Source organism: Taudactylus pleione, unplaced genomic scaffold, assembly GCF_031769625.1.
Source record: "Taudactylus pleione unplaced genomic scaffold, aTauple2 ptg001351l, whole genome shotgun sequence".
Lineage (NCBI taxonomy): Eukaryota > Metazoa > Chordata > Amphibia > Anura > Myobatrachidae > Taudactylus > Taudactylus pleione.
The window spans coordinates 1,065,780-1,083,749 of record NW_028285751.1 but is presented as its reverse complement, the minus strand read 5'-3'; the positions used below and the strand labels follow the sequence as shown (position 1 = coordinate 1,083,749).

Sequence of the window (17,970 nt, the reverse complement as noted above, 5' to 3'; positions counted from 1 at the left end):
CCTGTCTCTATGTGGTGTGTGTGTGTGTGTTTGTGTGATGCACCTGTCTCTATGTGGTGTGTGTGTGTGTGTGTAATGCCCCTGTCTCTATGGTGTGTGTGTGTGTAATGCACCTGTCTCTATGTGGTGTGTGTGTGATGCACCTGTCTCTATGTGGTGTGTGTGTGTGTGTGTGTGTAATGCACCTGTCTCTATGTGGTGTGTGTGTGTGTGTGTAATGCACCTGTCTCTATGTGGTGTGTGTGTGTGTAATGCACCTGTCTCTATGTGGTGTGTGTGTGTGTGTGTGTAATGCACCTGTCTCTATGTGGTGTGTGTGTGTGTGTGTGTGTGATACACCTGTCTCTATGTGGTGTGTGTGTGTGTGTGTTTGTGTGATGCACCTGTCTCTATGTGGTGTGTGTGTGTGTAATGCACCTGTCTCTATGTGGTGTGTGTGTGTGTGTAATGCACCTGTCTCTATGTGGTGTGTGTGTGTGTGGTGCAGCTGTCTCTATGTGGTGTGTGTGTGTGTGTGTGTGTAATGCACCTGTCTCTATGTGGTGTGTGTGTGTGATGCACCTGTCTCTATGTGGTGTGCGTGTGTAATGCACCTGTCTCTATGTGGTGTGTGTGTAATGCACCTGTCTCTATGTGGTGTGTGTGTGTAATGCACCTGTCTCTATGTGGTGTGTGTGTGTGTGTGTGTGTGTGTGTAATGCCCCTGTCTCTATGTGGTGTGTGTGTGTGTAATGCACCTGTCTCTATGTGGTGTGTGTGTGTGTGTGTGTAATGCCCCTGTCTCTATGTGGTGTGTGTGTGTGTGTGTAATGCCCCTGTCTCTATGGTGTGTGTGTGTGTAATGCACCTGTCTCTATGGTGTGTGTGTGTGTGTGTGTGTGTAATGCACCTGTCTCTATGTGGTGTGTGTGTAATGCACCTGTCTCTATGGTGTGTGTGTGTGTAATGCACCTGTCTCTATGTGGTGTGTGTGTGTGTGTAATGCACCTGTCTCTATGGTGTGTGTGTGTGTGTGTGTGTAATGCACCTGTCTCTATGTGGTGTGTGTGTAATGCACCTGTCTCTGTGATGTGTGTGTGTAATGCACCTGTCTCTATGTGGTGTGTGTGTGTGTAATGCACCTGTCTCTATGTGGTGTGTGTGTGTAATGCACCTGTCTCTATGTGGTGTGTGTGTGTGTGTGTAACGCACCTGTCTCTATGTGGTGTGTGTGTGTGTGTGTGTGTGTAATGCACCTGTCTCTATGTGGTGTGTGTGTGTAATGCACCTGTCTCTATGTGGTGTGTGTGTGTAATGCACCTGTCTCTATGTGGTGTGTGTGTGTGTGTGTGTAATGCACCTGTCTCTATGTGGTGTGTCTGTGTGTGTGTGTGTGTAATGCACCTGTCTCTATGGTGTGTGTGTGTGTAATGCACCTGTCTCTATGTGGTGTGTGTGTGTGTGTGTGTAATGCACCTGTCTCTATGTGGTGTGTGTGTGTGTGTGTAATGCACCTGTCTCTATGGTGTGTGTGTGTAATGCACCTGTCTCTATGTGGTGTGTGTGTGTGTGATGCACCTGTCTCTATGTGGTGTGTGTGTGTAATGCACCTGTCTATATGCTGTGTGTGTAATGCACCTGTCTCTGTGGTGTGTGTGTGTGATGCACCTGTCTCTATGTGGTGTGTGTGTAATGCACCTGTCTCTATGTGGTGTGTGTGTAATGCACCTGTCTGTATGTGGTGTGTGTGTGTGTGTGATGCAACTGTCTCTATGTTGTGTGTGTGTAATGCACCTGTCTCTCTGTGGTGTGTATGTGTAATGCACCTGTCTCTATGTGGTGTGTGTGTGTGTGTGTGTGTGTGTAATGCACCTGTCTCTGTGGTGTGTGTGTGTGTGTAATGCAACTGTCTATGTGATGTGTGTGTGTAATGCACCTGTCTCTATGTGGTGTGTGTGTGTAATGCACCTGTCTCTATGTGGTGTGTGTGTGTGTGTGTGTGTGTGTGTAATGCACCTGTCTCTATGTGATGTGTGTGTGTAATGCACCTGTCTCTATGTGATGTGTGTGTGTAATGCACCTGTCTCTATGTGGTGTGTGTGTGTGTGTAATGCACCTATCCCTAAGGTGTGTGTGTGTGTGATGCACCTGTCTCTATATGCTGTGTGTGTAATGCACCTGTCTCTATGTGGTGTGTGTGTGTGTGTGTGTGTGATGCACCTGTCTCTATGTGGTGTGTGTGTAATGCACCTGTCTCTATGTGGTGTGTGTGTGTGTGTGATGCACCTGTCTCTATGTGGTGTGTGTGTGTTTGTGTAATGCACCTGTCTCTATGTGGTGTGTGTGTGTAATGCACCTGTCTCTATGTGGTGTGTGTGTGTGTAATGCACCTGTCTCTATGTGGTGTGTGTGTGTAATGCACCTGTCTCTATGTGGTGTGTGTGTGTTTGTGTGACGCACCTGTCTCTATGTGGTGTGTGTGTGTAATGCACCTGTCTCTATGTGGTGTGTGTGTGTAAGGCACCTGTCTCTATGTGGTGTGTGTGTGTGTGTGTGTGATGCACCTGTCTCTATGGTGTGTGTGTGTGTGTGTGTGTGGTGCACCTGTCTATGTGGTGTGTGTGTGTAATGCACTTGTCTCTATGTGGTGTGTGTGTGTGTGTGTGTGTGTGTGTGATGCACCTGTCTCTATGTGGTGTGTGTGTGTGTGTTTGTGTGATGCACCTGTGTGTGTGTGTGTGTGATGCACCTGTCTCTATGTGGTGTGTGTGTGTTTGTGTGATGCACCTGTCTCTATGTGGTGTGTGTGTAATGCACCTGTCTCTATGTGGTGTGTGTGTGTCTGATGCAACTGTCTCTATGTGGTGTGTGTGTAATGCACCTGTCTCTCTGTGGTGTGTATGTGTAATGCACCTGTCTCTATGTGGTGTGTGTGTGTGTGTGTGTGTGTGTGTGTGTGTAATGCACCTGTCTCTCTGTGGTGTGTGTGTGTGTAATGCAACTGTCTATGTGGTGTGTGTGTGTAATGCACCTGTCTGTATGTGGTGTGTGTGTGTAATGCACCTGTCTGTATGTGGTGTGTGTGTGTAATGCACCTGTCTCTATGTGGTGTGTGTGTGTAATGCACCTGTCTCTATGTGGTGTGTGTGTGTAATGCACCTGTCTCTATGTGGTGTGTGTGTGTGTGTGTAATGCACCTGTCTCTATGTGGTGTGTGTGTAATGCACCTGTCTCTATGTGGTGTGTGTGTAATGCACCTGTCTCTATGTGGTGTGTGTGTGTAATGCACCTGTCTCTATGTGGTGTGTGTGTGTGTGTAATGCACCTGTCTCTATGTGGTGTGTGTGTGTGCTGCACCTGTCTCTATGTGGTGTGTGTAATGCACCTGTCTCTATGTGGTGTGTGTGTGTGTGTGTGTGATGCACCTGTCTCTATGTGGTGTGTGTGTGTAATGCACCTGTCTCTATGTGGTGTGTGTGTGTGTGTGTGATGCACCTGTCTCTATGTGGTGTGTGTGTAATGCACCTGTCTCTATGTGGTGTGTGTGTAATGCACCTGTCTCTCTGTGGTGTGTGTGTGTGTGTAATGCACCTGTCTCTATGTGGTGTGTGTGTGTGTGTGTAATGCACCTCTCTCTATGTGGTGTGTGTGTGTGTGTGTGTAATGCACCTGTCTCTATGTGGTGTGTGTGTGTGTAATGCACCTGTCTCTATGTGGTGTGTGTGTGTAATGCACCTGTCTCTATGTGGTGTGTGTGTGTGATGCACCTGTCTCTATGTGGTGTGTGTGTGTAATGCACCTGTCTCTATGTGGTGTGTGTGTGTAATGCACCTGTCTCTATGTGGTGTGTGTGTGTAATGCACCTGTCTCTATGTGGTGTGTGTGTGTGTGTAATGCACCTGTCTCTATGTGGTGTGTGTGTGTGTGTGTGTGTGTGTGTAATGCACCTGTCTCTATGTGGTGTGTGTGTAATGCACCTGTCTCTATGGTGTGTGTGTGTGTAATGCACCTGTCTCTATGTGGTGTGTGTGTATGTGTGTGTAATGCACCTGTCTCTATGTGGTGTGTGTGTGTGTGTAATGCACCTGTCTCTATGTGGTGTGTGTGTGTAATGCACCTGTCTCTATGTGGTGTGTGTGTAATGCACCTGTCTCTATGTGGTGTGTGTGTGTAATGCACCTGTCTCTATGTGGTGTGTGTGTGTGTGTGTGTGATGCACCTGTCTCTATGGTGTGTGTGTAATGCACCTGTCTCTATGGTGTTTGTGTAATGCACCTGTCTCTATGTGGTGTGTGTGTGTGTGTGTGTGATGCACCTGTCTCTATGGTGTGTGTGTGTAATGCACCTGTCTCTATGTGGTGTGTGTGTGTAATGCACCTGTCTCTATGTGGTGTATGTGTGTGTGTGTGTGTGTGTGTGTGTGTGTGTGATGCAGCTGTCTCTATGTGGTGTGTGTGTGTGTGTGTGTAATGCACCTGTCTCTATGTGGTGTGTGTGTGTAATGCACCTGTCTCTATGTGGTGTGTGTGTGTGTGTGTGTAATGCACCTGTCTCTATGTGGTCTGTGTGTGTGTGTGTAATGCACCTGTCTCTATGTGGTGTGTGTGTGTGTAATGCACCTGTCTCTATGTGGTGTGTGTGTGTAATGCACCTGTCTCTATGTGGTGTGTGTGTGTGTGTAATGCACCTGTCTCTATGTGGTGTGTGTGTGTGTAATGCACCTGTCTCTATGTGGTGTGTGTGTGTGTGGTGCAGCTGTCTCCATGTGGTGTGTGTGTGTAATGCACCTGTCTCTATGGTGTGTGTGTAATGCACCTGTTTCTATGTGGTGTGTGTGTGTGTGATGCACCTGTCTCTATGTGGTGTGTGTGTGTGTGTGATGCACCTGTCTCTATGTGGTGTGTGTGTGATGCACCTGTCTCTATGTGGTGTGTGTGTGTGTGTGTGTAATGCACCTGTCTTTATGTGGTGTGTGTGTGTGTGTGTGTGTGTGTGTGTGTGTGTAATGCCCCTGTCTCTATGTGGTGTGTGTGTGTGTAATGCACCTGTCTCTATGTGGTGTGTGTGTGTGTGTAATGCCCCTGTCTCTATGTGGTGTGTGTGTAATGCACCTGTCTCTATGTGGTGTGTGTGTGTGTGTGTGTAATTCACCTGTCTCTATGTGGTGTGTGTAATGCACCTGTCTCTGTGATGTGTGTGTGTAATGCACCTGTCTCTATGTGGTGTGTGTGTGTGTGTGTAACGCACCTGTCTCTGTGGTGTGTGTGTAATGCACCTGTCTCTATGTGGTGTGTGTGTGTGTGTAATGCACCTGTCTCTATGTGGTGTGTGTGTGTAATGCACCTGTCTCTATGTGGTGTGTGTGTAATGCACCTGTCTCTATGTGGTGTGTGTGTGTGTAATGCACCTGTCTCTATGTGATGTGTGTGTGTAATGCACCTGTCTCTATGTGGTGTGTGTGTAATGCACCTGCCTCTATGTGGTGTGTGTGTAATGCACCTGTCTCTATGTGGTGTGTGTGTAATGCACCTGTCTCTATGGTGTGTGTGTGTGTAATGCACCTGTCTCTATGGTGTGTGTGTGTGTGTGTGTAATGCACCTGTCTCTATGGTGTGTGTGTGTGTAATGCACCTGTCTCTATGTGGTGTGTGTGTGTGTAATGCACCTGTCTCTATGTGGTGTGTGTGTGTGTGTGTGTGTGTGTAATGCACCTGTCTCTATGTGGTGTGTGTGTGTAATGCACCTGTCTCTATGTGGTGTGTGTGTCTGTGTGTGTGTAATGCACCTGTCTCTATGTGGTGTGTGTGTGTGTGTAATGCACCTGTCTCTATGTGGTGTGTGTGTGTGTGTAATGCACCTGTCTCTATGTGGTGTGTGTGTGTAAAGCACCTGTCTCTATGTGGTGTGTGTGTGTAATGCACCTGTCTCTATGTGGTGTGTGTGTGTAATGCACCTGTCTCTATGTGGTGTGTGTGTGTAATGCACCTGTCTCTATGTGGTGTGTGTGTGTAATGCACCTGTCTCTATGTGGTGTGTGTGTGTGTAATGCACCTGTCTCTATGTGGTGTGTGTGTGTGTGTGTGTAATGCACCTGTCTCTATGTGGTGTGTGTGTGTAATGCACCTGTCTCTATGTGGTGTGTGTGTGTAATGCACCTGTCTCTATGTGGTGTGTGTGTGTAATGCACCTGTCTCTATGTGGTGTGTGTGTGTAATGCACCTGTCTCTATGTGGTGTGTGTGTGTAATGCACCTGTCTCTATGTGGTGTGTGTGTAATGCACCTGTCTCTATGTGGTGTGTGTGTGTGTGTGTAATGCACCTGTCTCTATGTGGTGTGTGTGTGTGTGTGTAATGCACCTGTCTCTATGTGGTGTGTGTGTGTGTGTGTGTGTGTAATGCACCTGTCTCTATGTGGTGTGTGTGTGTGTGTGTGTGTGTAATGCACCTGTCTCTATGTGGTGTGTGTGTGTGTGTGTGTGTGTGTGTGTGTGTGTAATGCACCTGTCTCTATGTGGTGTGTGTGTGTGTGTGTGTGTAATGCACCTGTCTCTATGTGGTGTGTGTGTAATGCACCTGTCTCTATGTGGTGTGTGTGTGTGTAATGCACCTGTCTCTATGTGATGTGTGTGTGTAATGCACCTGTCTCTATGTGGTGTGTGTGTGTGTAATGCACCTGTCTCTATGTGGTGTGTGTGTAATGCACCTGTCTCTATGGTGTGTGTGTGTGTAATGCACCTGTTTCTATGTGGTCGGTGTGTGTGTGTGTGATGCACCTGTCTCTATGTGGTGTGTGTGTGTAATGCACCTGTCTATATGCTGTGTGTGTAATGCACCTGTCTCTGTGGTGTGTGTGTGTGTGTAATGCACCTGTCTCTATGTGGTGTGTGTGTGTGTGTGTGTGTGTGTGTGTGATGCACCTGTCTCTATGTGGTGTGTGTGTAATGCACCTGTCTCTATGTGGTGTGTGTGTGTAATGCACCTGTCTCTATGTGGTGTGTGTGTGTGTGTGTGTGTGTAATGCACCTGTCTCTATGTGGTGTGTGTGTGTGTAATGCACCTGTCTCTATGTGGTGTGTGTATGTAATGCACCTGTCTCTATGTGGTGTGTGTATGTAATGCACCTGTCTCTATGTGGTGTGTGTGTGTGTGTAATGCACCTGTCTCTATGTGGTGTGTGTGTGTGTAATGCACCTGTCTCTATGTGGTGTGTGTGTGTAATGCACCTGTCTCTATGTGGTGTGTGTGTGTAATGCACCTGTCTCTATGTGGTGTGTGTGTGTGTGTGTGTGTGTGTGTGTGTGTGTGTGTGTGTGATGCACCTGTCTCTATGGTGTGTGTGTGTGATGCACCTGTCTATGTGGTGTGTGTGTGTAATGCACCTGTCTCTATGTGGTGTGTGTGTGTGTGTGTGTGTGTGTGTGTGTGATGCACCTCTCTCTATGTGGTGTGTGTGTGTTTGTGTGATGCACGTGTGTGTGTGTGTGTGTGTGTGTGTGTGATGCACCTGTCTCTATGTGGTGTGTGTGTGTTTGTGTGATGCACCTGTCTTTATGTGGTGTGTGTGTGTGTGTGTGTAATGCACCTGTCTCTATGTGGTGTGTGTGTGTATGTGTAATGCACCTGTCTGTATGTGGTGTGTGTGTGTGTGTGTGTGTAATGCACCTGTCTCTCTGTGGTGTGTATGTGTAATGCACCTGTCTCTATGTGGTGTGTGTGTGTGTGTGTGTAATGCACCTGTCTCTCTGTGGTGTGTATGTGTAATGCACCTGTCTCTATGTGGTGTGTGTGTGTGTGTGTGTGTGTGTGTGTGTGTGTGTGTGTGTGTGTGTGTGTAATGCACCTGTCTCTATGTGGTGTGTGTGTGTGTGTGTGTGTGTGTGTGTGTAATGCACCTGTCTCTATGTGGTGTGTGTGTGTGTGTGTGTGTGTGTGTAATGCACCTGTCTCTATGTGGTGTGTGTGTGTGTGTGTGTGTAATGCACCTGTCTCTATGTGGTGTGTGTAATGCACCTGTCTCTATGTGGTGTGTGTGTATGTGTGTGTAATGCACCTGTCTATGTGGTGTGTGTGTGTAATGCACCTGTCTCTATGTGGTGTGTGTGTGTGTAATGCACCTGTCTCTATGTGGTGTGTGTATGTAATGCACCTGTCTCTATGTGGTGTGTGTATGTAATGCACCTGTCTCTATGTGGTGTGTGTGTGTGTGTAATGCACCTGTCTCTATGTGGTGTGTGTGTGTGTAATGCACCTGTCTCTATGTGGTGTGTGTGTGTAATGCACCTGTCTCTATGTGGTGTGTGTGTGTAATGCACCTGTCTCTATGTGGTGTGTGTGTGTGTGTGTGTGTGTGTGTGTGTGTGTGTGTGTGTGATGCACCTGTCTCTATGGTGTGTGTGTGTGATGCACCTGTCTATGTGGTGTGTGTGTGTAATGCACCTGTCTCTATGTGGTGTGTGTGTGTGTGTGTGTGTGTGTGTGATGCACCTCTCTCTATGTGGTGTGTGTGTGTTTGTGTGATGCACGTGTGTGTGTGTGTGTGTGTGTGTGTGATGCACCTGTCTCTATGTGGTGTGTGTGTGTTTGTGTGATGCACCTGTCTTTATGTGGTGTGTGTGTGTGTGTGTGTAATGCACCTGTCTCTATGTGGTGTGTGTGTGTATGTGTAATGCACCTGTCTGTATGTGGTGTGTGTGTGTGTGTGTGTGTAATGCACCTGTCTCTCTGTGGTGTGTATGTGTAATGCACCTGTCTCTATGTGGTGTGTGTGTGTGTGTGTGTAATGCACCTGTCTCTCTGTGGTGTGTATGTGTAATGCACCTGTCTCTATGTGGTGTGTGTGTGTGTGTGTGTGTGTGTGTGTGTGTGTGTGTGTGTGTAATGCACCTGTCTCTATGTGGTGTGTGTGTGTGTGTGTGTGTGTGTGTGTGTAATGCACCTGTCTCTATGTGGTGTGTGTGTGTGTGTGTGTGTGTGTAATGCACCTGTCTCTATGTGGTGTGTGTGTGTGTGTGTGTGTAATGCACCTGTCTCTATGTGGTGTGTGTAATGCACCTGTCTCTATGTGGTGTGTGTGTATGTGTGTGTAATGCACCTGTCTATGTGGTGTGTGTGTGTAATGCACCTGTCTCTATGTGGTGTGTGTGTGTGTGTGTGTGTGTGTGTGTGATGCACCTGTCTCTATGTGGTGTGTGTGTAATGCACCTGTCTCTATGTGGTGTGTGTGTGTAATGCACCTGTCTCTATGTGGTGTGTGTGTGTGTGTGTGTGTGTAATGCACCTGTCTCTATGTGGTGTGTGTGTGTGTAATGCACCTGTCTCTATGTGGTGTGTGTATGTAATGCACCTGTCTCTATGTGGTGTGTGTATGTAATGCACCTGTCTCTATGTGGTGTGTGTGTGTGTGTAATGCACCTGTCTCTATGTGGTGTGTGTGTGTGTAATGCACCTGTCTCTATGTGGTGTGTGTGTGTAATGCACCTGTCTCTATGTGGTGTGTGTGTGTAATGCACCTGTCTCTATGTGGTGTGTGTGTGTGTGTGTGTGTGTGTGTGTGTGTGTGTGTGTGTGATGCACCTGTCTCTATGGTGTGTGTGTGTGATGCACCTGTCTATGTGGTGTGTGTGTGTAATGCACCTGTCTCTATGTGGTGTGTGTGTGTGTGTGTGTGTGATGCACCTCTCTCTATGTGGTGTGTGTGTGTTTGTGTGATGCACGTGTGTGTGTGTGTGTGTGTGTGTGTGTGATGCACCTGTCTCTATGTGGTGTGTGTGTGTTTGTGTGATGCACCTGTCTTTATGTGGTGTGTGTGTGTGTGTGTGTAATGCACCTGTCTCTATGTGGTGTGTGTGTGTATGTGTAATGCACCTGTCTGTATGTGGTGTGTGTGTGTGTGTGTGTGTAATGCACCTGTCTCTCTGTGGTGTGTATGTGTAATGCACCTGTCTCTATGTGGTGTGTGTGTGTGTGTGTGTAATGCACCTGTCTCTCTGTGGTGTGTATGTGTAATGCACCTGTCTCTATGTGGTGTGTGTGTGTGTGTGTGTGTGTGTGTGTGTGTGTGTGTGTGTGTAATGCACCTGTCTCTATGTGGTGTGTGTGTGTGTGTGTGTGTGTGTGTGTGTAATGCACCTGTCTCTATGTGGTGTGTGTGTGTGTGTGTGTGTGTGTGTAATGCACCTGTCTCTATGTGGTGTGTGTGTGTGTGTGTGTGTAATGCACCTGTCTCTATGTGGTGTGTGTAATGCACCTGTCTCTATGTGGTGTGTGTGTATGTGTGTGTAATGCACCTGTCTATGTGGTGTGTGTGTGTAATGCACCTGTCTCTATGTGGTGTGTGTGTGTGTAATGCACCTGTCTCTATGTGGTGTGTGTGTGTGTGTGTGTAATGCACCTGTCTCTATGTGGTGTGTGTGTGTAATGCACCTGTCTCTATGTGGTGTGTGTGTGTAATGCACCTGTCTCTATGTGGTGTGTGTGTGTAATGCACCTGTCTCTATGTGGTGTGTGTGTGTAATGCACCTGTCTCTATGTGGTGTGTGTGTGTGTGTGTGTGTGTGTGTGTGTGTGTGTGTGATGCACCTGTCTCTATGGTGTGTGTGTGTGATGCACCTGTCTATGTGGTGTGTGTGTGTAATGCACCTGTCTCTATGTGGTGTGTGTGTGTGTGTGTGTGTGTGTGTGTGTGATGCACCTCTCTCTATGTGGTGTGTATGTGTAATGCACCTGTCTCTATGTGGTGTGTGTGTGTGTGTGTGTGTGTGTGTGTGTGTGTGTGTGTGTGTGTGTAATGCACCTGTCTCTATGTGGTGTGTGTGTGTGTGTGTGTGTGTGTGTGTGTGTGTGTAATGCACCTGTCTCTATGTGGTGTGTGTGTGTGTGTGTGTGTGTGTGTAATGCACCTGTCTCTATGTGGTGTGTGTGTGTGTGTGTGTGTAATGCACCTGTCTCTATGTGGTGTGTGTAATGCACCTGTCTCTATGTGGTGTGTGTGTGTGTGTGTGTGTGTGTGTGTGTGTGTGTGTGTGTGTGTGTGTGTGTGTGTAATGCACCTGTCTCTATGTGGTGTGTGTGTGTGTGTGTGTGTGTGTGTGTGTAATGCACCTGTCTCTATGTGGTGTGTGTGTGTGTGTGTGTGTGTGTGTAATGCACCTGTCTCTATGTGGTGTGTGTGTGTGTGTGTGTGTAATGCACCTGTCTCTATGTGGTGTGTGTAATGCACCTGTCTCTATGTGGTGTGTGTGTATGTGTGTGTAATGCACCTGTCTATGTGGTGTGTGTGTGTAATGCACCTGTCTCTATGTGGTGTGTGTGTGTGTGTGTGTGTGTAATGCACCTGTCTCTATGTGGTGTGTGTGTGTGTAATGCACCTGTCTCTATGTGGTGTGTGTATGTAATGCACCTGTCTCTATGTGGTGTGTGTATGTAATGCACCTGTCTCTATGTGGTGTGTGTGTGTGTGTAATGCACCTGTCTCTATGTGGTGTGTGTGTGTGTAATGCACCTGTCTCTATGTGGTGTGTGTGTGTAATGCACCTGTCTCTATGTGGTGTGTGTGTGTAATGCACCTGTCTCTATGTGGTGTGTGTGTGTGTGTGTGTGTGTGTGTGTGTGTGTGTGTGTGATGCACCTGTCTCTATGGTGTGTGTGTGTGATGCACCTGTCTATGTGGTGTGTGTGTGTAATGCACCTGTCTCTATGTGGTGTGTGTGTGTGTGTGTGTGTGTGTGTGATGCACCTCTCTCTATGTGGTGTGTGTGTGTTTGTGTGATGCACGTGTGTGTGTGTGTGTGTGTGTGTGTGTGATGCACCTGTCTCTATGTGGTGTGTGTGTGTTTGTGTGATGCACCTGTCTTTATGTGGTGTGTGTGTGTGTGTAATGCACCTGTCTCTATGTGGTGTGTGTGTGTATGTGTAATGCACCTGTCTGTATGTGGTGTGTGTGTGTGTGTGTGTGTAATGCACCTGTCTCTCTGTGGTGTGTATGTGTAATGCACCTGTCTCTATGTGGTGTGTGTGTGTGTGTGTGTAATGCACCTGTCTCTCTGTGGTGTGTATGTGTAATGCACCTGTCTCTATGTGGTGTGTGTGTGTGTGTGTGTGTGTGTGTGTGTGTGTGTGTGTGTAATGCACCTGTCTCTATGTGGTGTGTGTATGTAATGCACCTGTCTCTATGTGGTGTGTGTGTGTGTGTAATGCACCTGTCTCTATGTGGTGTGTGTGTGTGTAATGCACCTGTCTCTATGTGGTGTGTGTGTGTAATGCGCCTGTCTCTATGTGGTGTGTGTGTGTAATGCACCTGTCTCTATGTGGTGTGTGTGTGCTGCACCTGTCTCTATGTGGTGTGTGTGTGTGTGTGTGTGTGTAATGCACCTGTCTCTATGTGGTGTGTGTGTAATGCACCTGTCTCTATGTGGTGTGTGTGTGTGTAATGCACCTGTCTCTATGTGGTGTGTGTGTGTGTAATGCACCTGTCTGTATGTGGTGTGTGTGTAATGCACCTGTCTCTATGTGGTGTGTGTGTAATGCACCTGTCTCTATGTGGTGTGTGTGTGTAATGCACCTGTCTCTATGTGGTGTGTGTGTGATGCACCTGTCTCTATGTGGTGTGTGTGTGTAATGCACCTGTCTCTATGTGGTGTGTGTGTGTAATGCACCTGTCTCTATGTGGTGTGTGTGTGATGCACCTGTCTCTATGTGGTGTGTGTGTGTGTGTGTAATGCACCTGTCTCTATGTGGTGTGTGTGTGTGTGTGTAATGCACCTGTCTCTGTGTGTGTGTGTAATGCACCTGTCTCTATGTGGTGTGTGTGTGTGTGTGTAATGCACCTGTCTCTATGTGGTGTGTGTGTAATGCACCTGTCTCTATGTGGTGTGTGTGTGTGTAATGCACCTGTCTCTATGTGGTGTGTGTGTGTGTAATGCACCTGTCTCTATGTGGTGTGTGTGTGTGTGTGTAATGCACCTGTCTCTGTGGTGTGTGTGTAATGCACCTGTCTCTGTGGTGTGTGTGTAATGCACCTGTCTCTGTGGTGTGTGTGTAATGCACCTGTCTCTATGTGGTGTGTGTGTATAATGCAGCTGTCTCTTTGTGATATCACTTGTGTGTAATGAACCATTGTCTGGCTGTGATGTACTGTATATGACATCACATACAGACAGGGGGCATTATACATGCAGAGGTGACATGTGTGTGATGTCACTGGGCTATAATGTCACTCAGCGTCTCTTTTGTTTCCTCAGTTTTTGCTGCGTCTGATTAAGAAAGAAATAAAATGCGGCCGACAAGCTGGAGTTGAACAGACAGAGTACGTGGTGTCTCTTCTTCCCTGCGTCCTATATACAGAGCTGTCACTTCCATTATACTGTATATCCGCCATGTCCTCTAAGCTATGTGCGTTATATAGGTCACATGTGCCCTAATGTCTCAGCGTTATATAGGTCACATATGTGCCCCAATGTCTCAGCGTTATATAGGTCACATATGTGCCCTAATGTCTCAGCGTTATATAGGTCACATATGTGCCCCAATGTCTCAGCGTTATATATGTCACATGTGCCCCAATGTCTCAGCGTTATATATAGGTCACATGGGCCCCAATGTCTCATCGTTATATATAGGTCACATGGGCCCCAATGTCTCAGCGTTATATAGGTCACATATGGGCCCCAATGTCTCAGCGTTATATAGGTCACATATGGGCCCCAATGTCTCAGCGTTATATATAGGTCACATATGGGCCCCAATGTCTCAGCGTTATATAGGTCACATATGGGCCCCAATGTCTCAGCGTTATATATAGGTCACATGGGCCCCAATGTCTCAGCGTTATATATAGGTCACATGGGCCCCCATGTCTCAGCGTTATATAGGTCACATATGGGCCCCAATGTCTCAGCGTTATATAGGTCACATATGGGCCCCAATGTCTCAGCGTTATATAGGTCACATATGGGTCCCAATGTCTCAGCGTTATATAGGTCACATGTGGGTCCCAATGTCTCAGCGTTATATATAGGTCACATATGGGCCCCAATGTCTCAGCGTTATATAGGTCACATGTGCCCCAATGTCTCAGCGTTATATATAGGTCACATGGGCCCCCATGTCTCAGCGTTATATATAGGTCACATGGGCCCCCATGTCTCAGCATTATATATATGACACATATGGGCCCCAATGTCTCAGCGTTATATATATGTGTGCCCCAATGTCTCAGCGTTATATAGGTCACATATGGGCCCCAATGTCTCAGCGTTATATATAGGTCACATATGGGCCCCAATGTCTCATCGTTATATAGGTCACATATGGGCCCCAATGTCTCAGCGTTATATAGGTCACATATGGGCCCCAATGTCTCAGCGTTATATAGGTCACATATGGGCCCCAATGTCTCAGCGTTATATATATATATATATATATATATGTGTGCCCCAATGTCTCAGCGTTATATAGGTCACATATGGGCCCCAATGTCTCAGCGTTATATAGGTCACATGGGCCCCAATGTCTCAGCGTTATATATATGTCACATGTGCCCCAATGTCTCAGCGTTATATATAGGTCACATGGGCCCCCATGTCTCAGCGTTATATATAGGTCACATGGGCCCCCATGTCTCAGCATTATATATATGACACACATGGGCCCCAATGTCTCAGCGTTATATAGGTCACATATGGGCCCCAATGTCTCAGCGTTATATATAGGTCACATATGGGCCCCAATGTCTCATCGTTATATAGGTCACATATGGGACCCAATGTCTCAGCGTTATATAGGTCACATATGGGACCCAATGTCTCAGCGTTAGCCTGGCCGCTCTCTTACTTTCTGTCACAGCCCTGACTGGGATTCTTCTTTGTTACAGGTGGAAAGAACATTAAGAAGATCCCCAGATTCCTGCCAGTGTCCCGCTATTCTCATGATACACGGACCTGTGTATATATTTGTACATACTGTATACGTTCTGCACATGGAGCACAAGTTATTGGATAATGTGTCCAGTACCTGGTTATTCTTCTCACACACAAATGTGACATAGAAGCATTATGTTAGGAGCATAGCTCAGGGGTGACTTACAGGAACCCACCTAACATGAACCGAGGCCTCACCCTGCATATAATGTACTCATCATCGTCATAGGACACATTACACACATGTACGGAATAGGGGGATTATCAGATTATAACTGAGGCCTCACCCTGCATATAATGTACTCATCATCGTCATAGGACACATTACACACATGTACGGAATAGGGGGATTATCAGATTATAACTGAGGCCTCACCCTGCATATAATGTACTCATCATCGTCATAGGACACATTACACACATGTACGGAATAGGGGATTATCAGATTATAACTGAGGCCTCACCCTGCATATAATGTACTCATCATCGTCATAGGACACATTACACACATGTACGGAATAGGGGGATTATCAGATTATAACTGAGGCCTCACCCTGCATATAATGTACTCATCATCGTCATAGGACACATTACACACATGTACGGAATAGGGGGATTATCAGATTATAACTGAGGCCTCACCCTGCATATAATGTACTCATCATCGTCATAGGACACATTACACACATGTACGGAATAGGGGGATTATCAGATTATAACTGAGGCCTCACCCTGCATATAATGTACTCATCATCGTCATAGGACACATTACACACATGTACGGAATAGGGGGATTATCAGAATGTAAACTGTGGGGGAAGATATTTTCCTATACAGAGCAGACGTCCTGATGAGACACTAAAGTCTGCCCTTGTGTAGCTGCAGTTGGCTAAACATGGACTTGTATTGGAATTTCCCATTGAGTTTACAATATTATGTGAGATGAAGGTCTGAGAACATCTATAAATGTCTATTCCTCAACCGTGAATATGTCGGTCAGAATATTATCGGGCAACATCGTCACCATATTTGATCAATTATGATAATATAGAAGCTATTCAGCAACATTTTCAGCAGGGACAGCGGTTGCGGTAACGCGCTGTTCCTGCGACGTTACAGAAGGGATTGTTATCGGAATTCCTGCACGTGCTCAGTCATGCGCTCGGGAACAGTCTGCGTCCTGGCTTCCCGGTGACTGCGGAGGGGTAAGTGCAGCTACAGGCTCCCGAAACTGATTGATATGATATACTAGCCTGTACATATAAATGTTAAATATAATCGCACATAATATACATGTATAAAGCCTGTATACACAGGGGGGTTTAAAAGCCTCTAGAGTGACTTACCTGCCGCCGACCACCGGGAAACAAGGACGGAGACAGGGTGGGCTTACCAGACGCTGCAGGGACTTATGGGAAATTTCCCTCTGTCCCTGCAGTTTTCTGGAAATACAAGTATTTTCCTCATATAACACCATTCTGAGATACCGTTAAATCACTCCATAAATATTTCCTTTATATAACACTTTTTGCTTTGCTGAATAGTAAAAAGTGTTAAAGCACTGTAGGGATCAATGGCTGATCCCTACAGTGCGGTACTCTGAGAGATGGGAATCAGTGGAGAAGATAATTGCGTTATCTTCTCTATTATCCCATTACTGAATAGGGGAGCTACATAAAATATACGCAAATCATAATTTCTGTATTTTTTTATGTCAAAATCAATGCTGAATAGGCCCCGATGAGCAGCTCATTATACATGGTACGTTACACACGGTGTAGATACTTTGTACAGTCGCTGTGTAGATACATATATATGCAAATAATGGATGAAATGTACTCGCCTAAAGCCCTCAATGCTTATAACATTGTGTGTGATGTATGTGATGTATTCCCTGTATACCTAGTTTGTGTATAGTGTGCCTGTACATAGATCAGTCTATATTTATATATATATATATTTATATTAGATCAGAGCCAAATTGCTGAAAAATATGTAGTTTTTGTTGGCAATAGACCTTGTTATGGCCTCGTATATCGCTGCTCCAGCATGTGCATGTAGATAGCAAGTGTGTGTGTGTGTGTGTATATGTATATGTGTGTATATATATATATATATATATATTACAGTATGCGTATATCAGTGTGTGCATATTTATTTCTGATTTGGTCAGGGCTGTGCTGATTCCTATGCCTGAAAAGGATGAGGTGGGTGAGGGAATGTGTCGGTCAGCGCTGGGTGGGATTCGGATGAATGAAAGTTTATTTAGATTTTTCTCTTTACATTTGGAAGGAATCTTATCTCGCCATGTTGTGTGTGACTGCGCAGTGCCCGTGGGGGTCATCTGTCTGTGTGTGACTGCGAGGTGCCTGTGGGGTCATCTGTCTGTGTGTGACTGCGCGGTGCCTGTGGGGTCATCTGTCTGTGTGTGACTGCGCGGTGCCTGTGGGGTCATCTGTCTGTGTGTGACTGCGCGGTGCCTGTGGGGTCATCTGTCTGTGTGTGACTGCGCGGTGCCTGTGGGGTCATCTGTCTGTGTGTGACTGCGCGGTGCCTGTGGGGTTATCTGTCTGTGAGGTGCTGGTTTTTTGCCCGGTCTGTCACGGTTTTAGAATCACAATAGAAATTATCTTGTCTTTTACTGAAGAACTTGTAAGAATTAAATTCTTAGAATATTTATTTTATACACTAAAGCGTCAATCTCCAAGTGACGATGATTTGTATTAGTATTAGGTCAGAGAGAGGATGTTATATTATGTTTTGTACCCATCATAGTTGGAGGGTCCCTCCCAGAATACTGTATATGAGTGTGTAATAAAGGGTCCGTACCCTATCTAGTGATCTGCTGCCTCCCTGTCATTTCTTGGTAGAAGAGCTCACAGCGCAGCGTATTCGCCTTATACGGACAATGTCACTTGCGGTAACCATCAGTTTATAATGGGACTGAGCAGATTTCTACTGACAAGGTCACTTCTATGGATCCCCTCTAAGCCTGGATTCTCCATCATTGCGTGTTAGTATAACAGAGACCCAAGTATAAATATGCATTATGGGGAGTTATGTGATATTACCGCAC

General features: G+C 46.4%; 1 protein-coding gene across 1 annotated transcript in view; it reads left to right on the top strand.

Moving 5' to 3' along the window:
* SLC37A1 (solute carrier family 37 member 1) overlaps positions 1-17,735 on the top strand; it is a 155,244-nt gene extending 137,509 nt beyond the window's left edge. Inside the window, exons 19-20 of the mRNA XM_088463376.1 lie at positions 13,218-13,282; positions 14,849-17,735. Of these exons, the coding sequence (XP_088319502.1) occupies positions 13,218-13,282; positions 14,849-14,864 (81 nt within the window). The 3' untranslated portion in view covers positions 14,865-17,735. The remainder of the gene's footprint in view (positions 1-13,217; positions 13,283-14,848) is intronic.
* Positions 17,736-17,970: the final 235 nt, after the last annotated feature.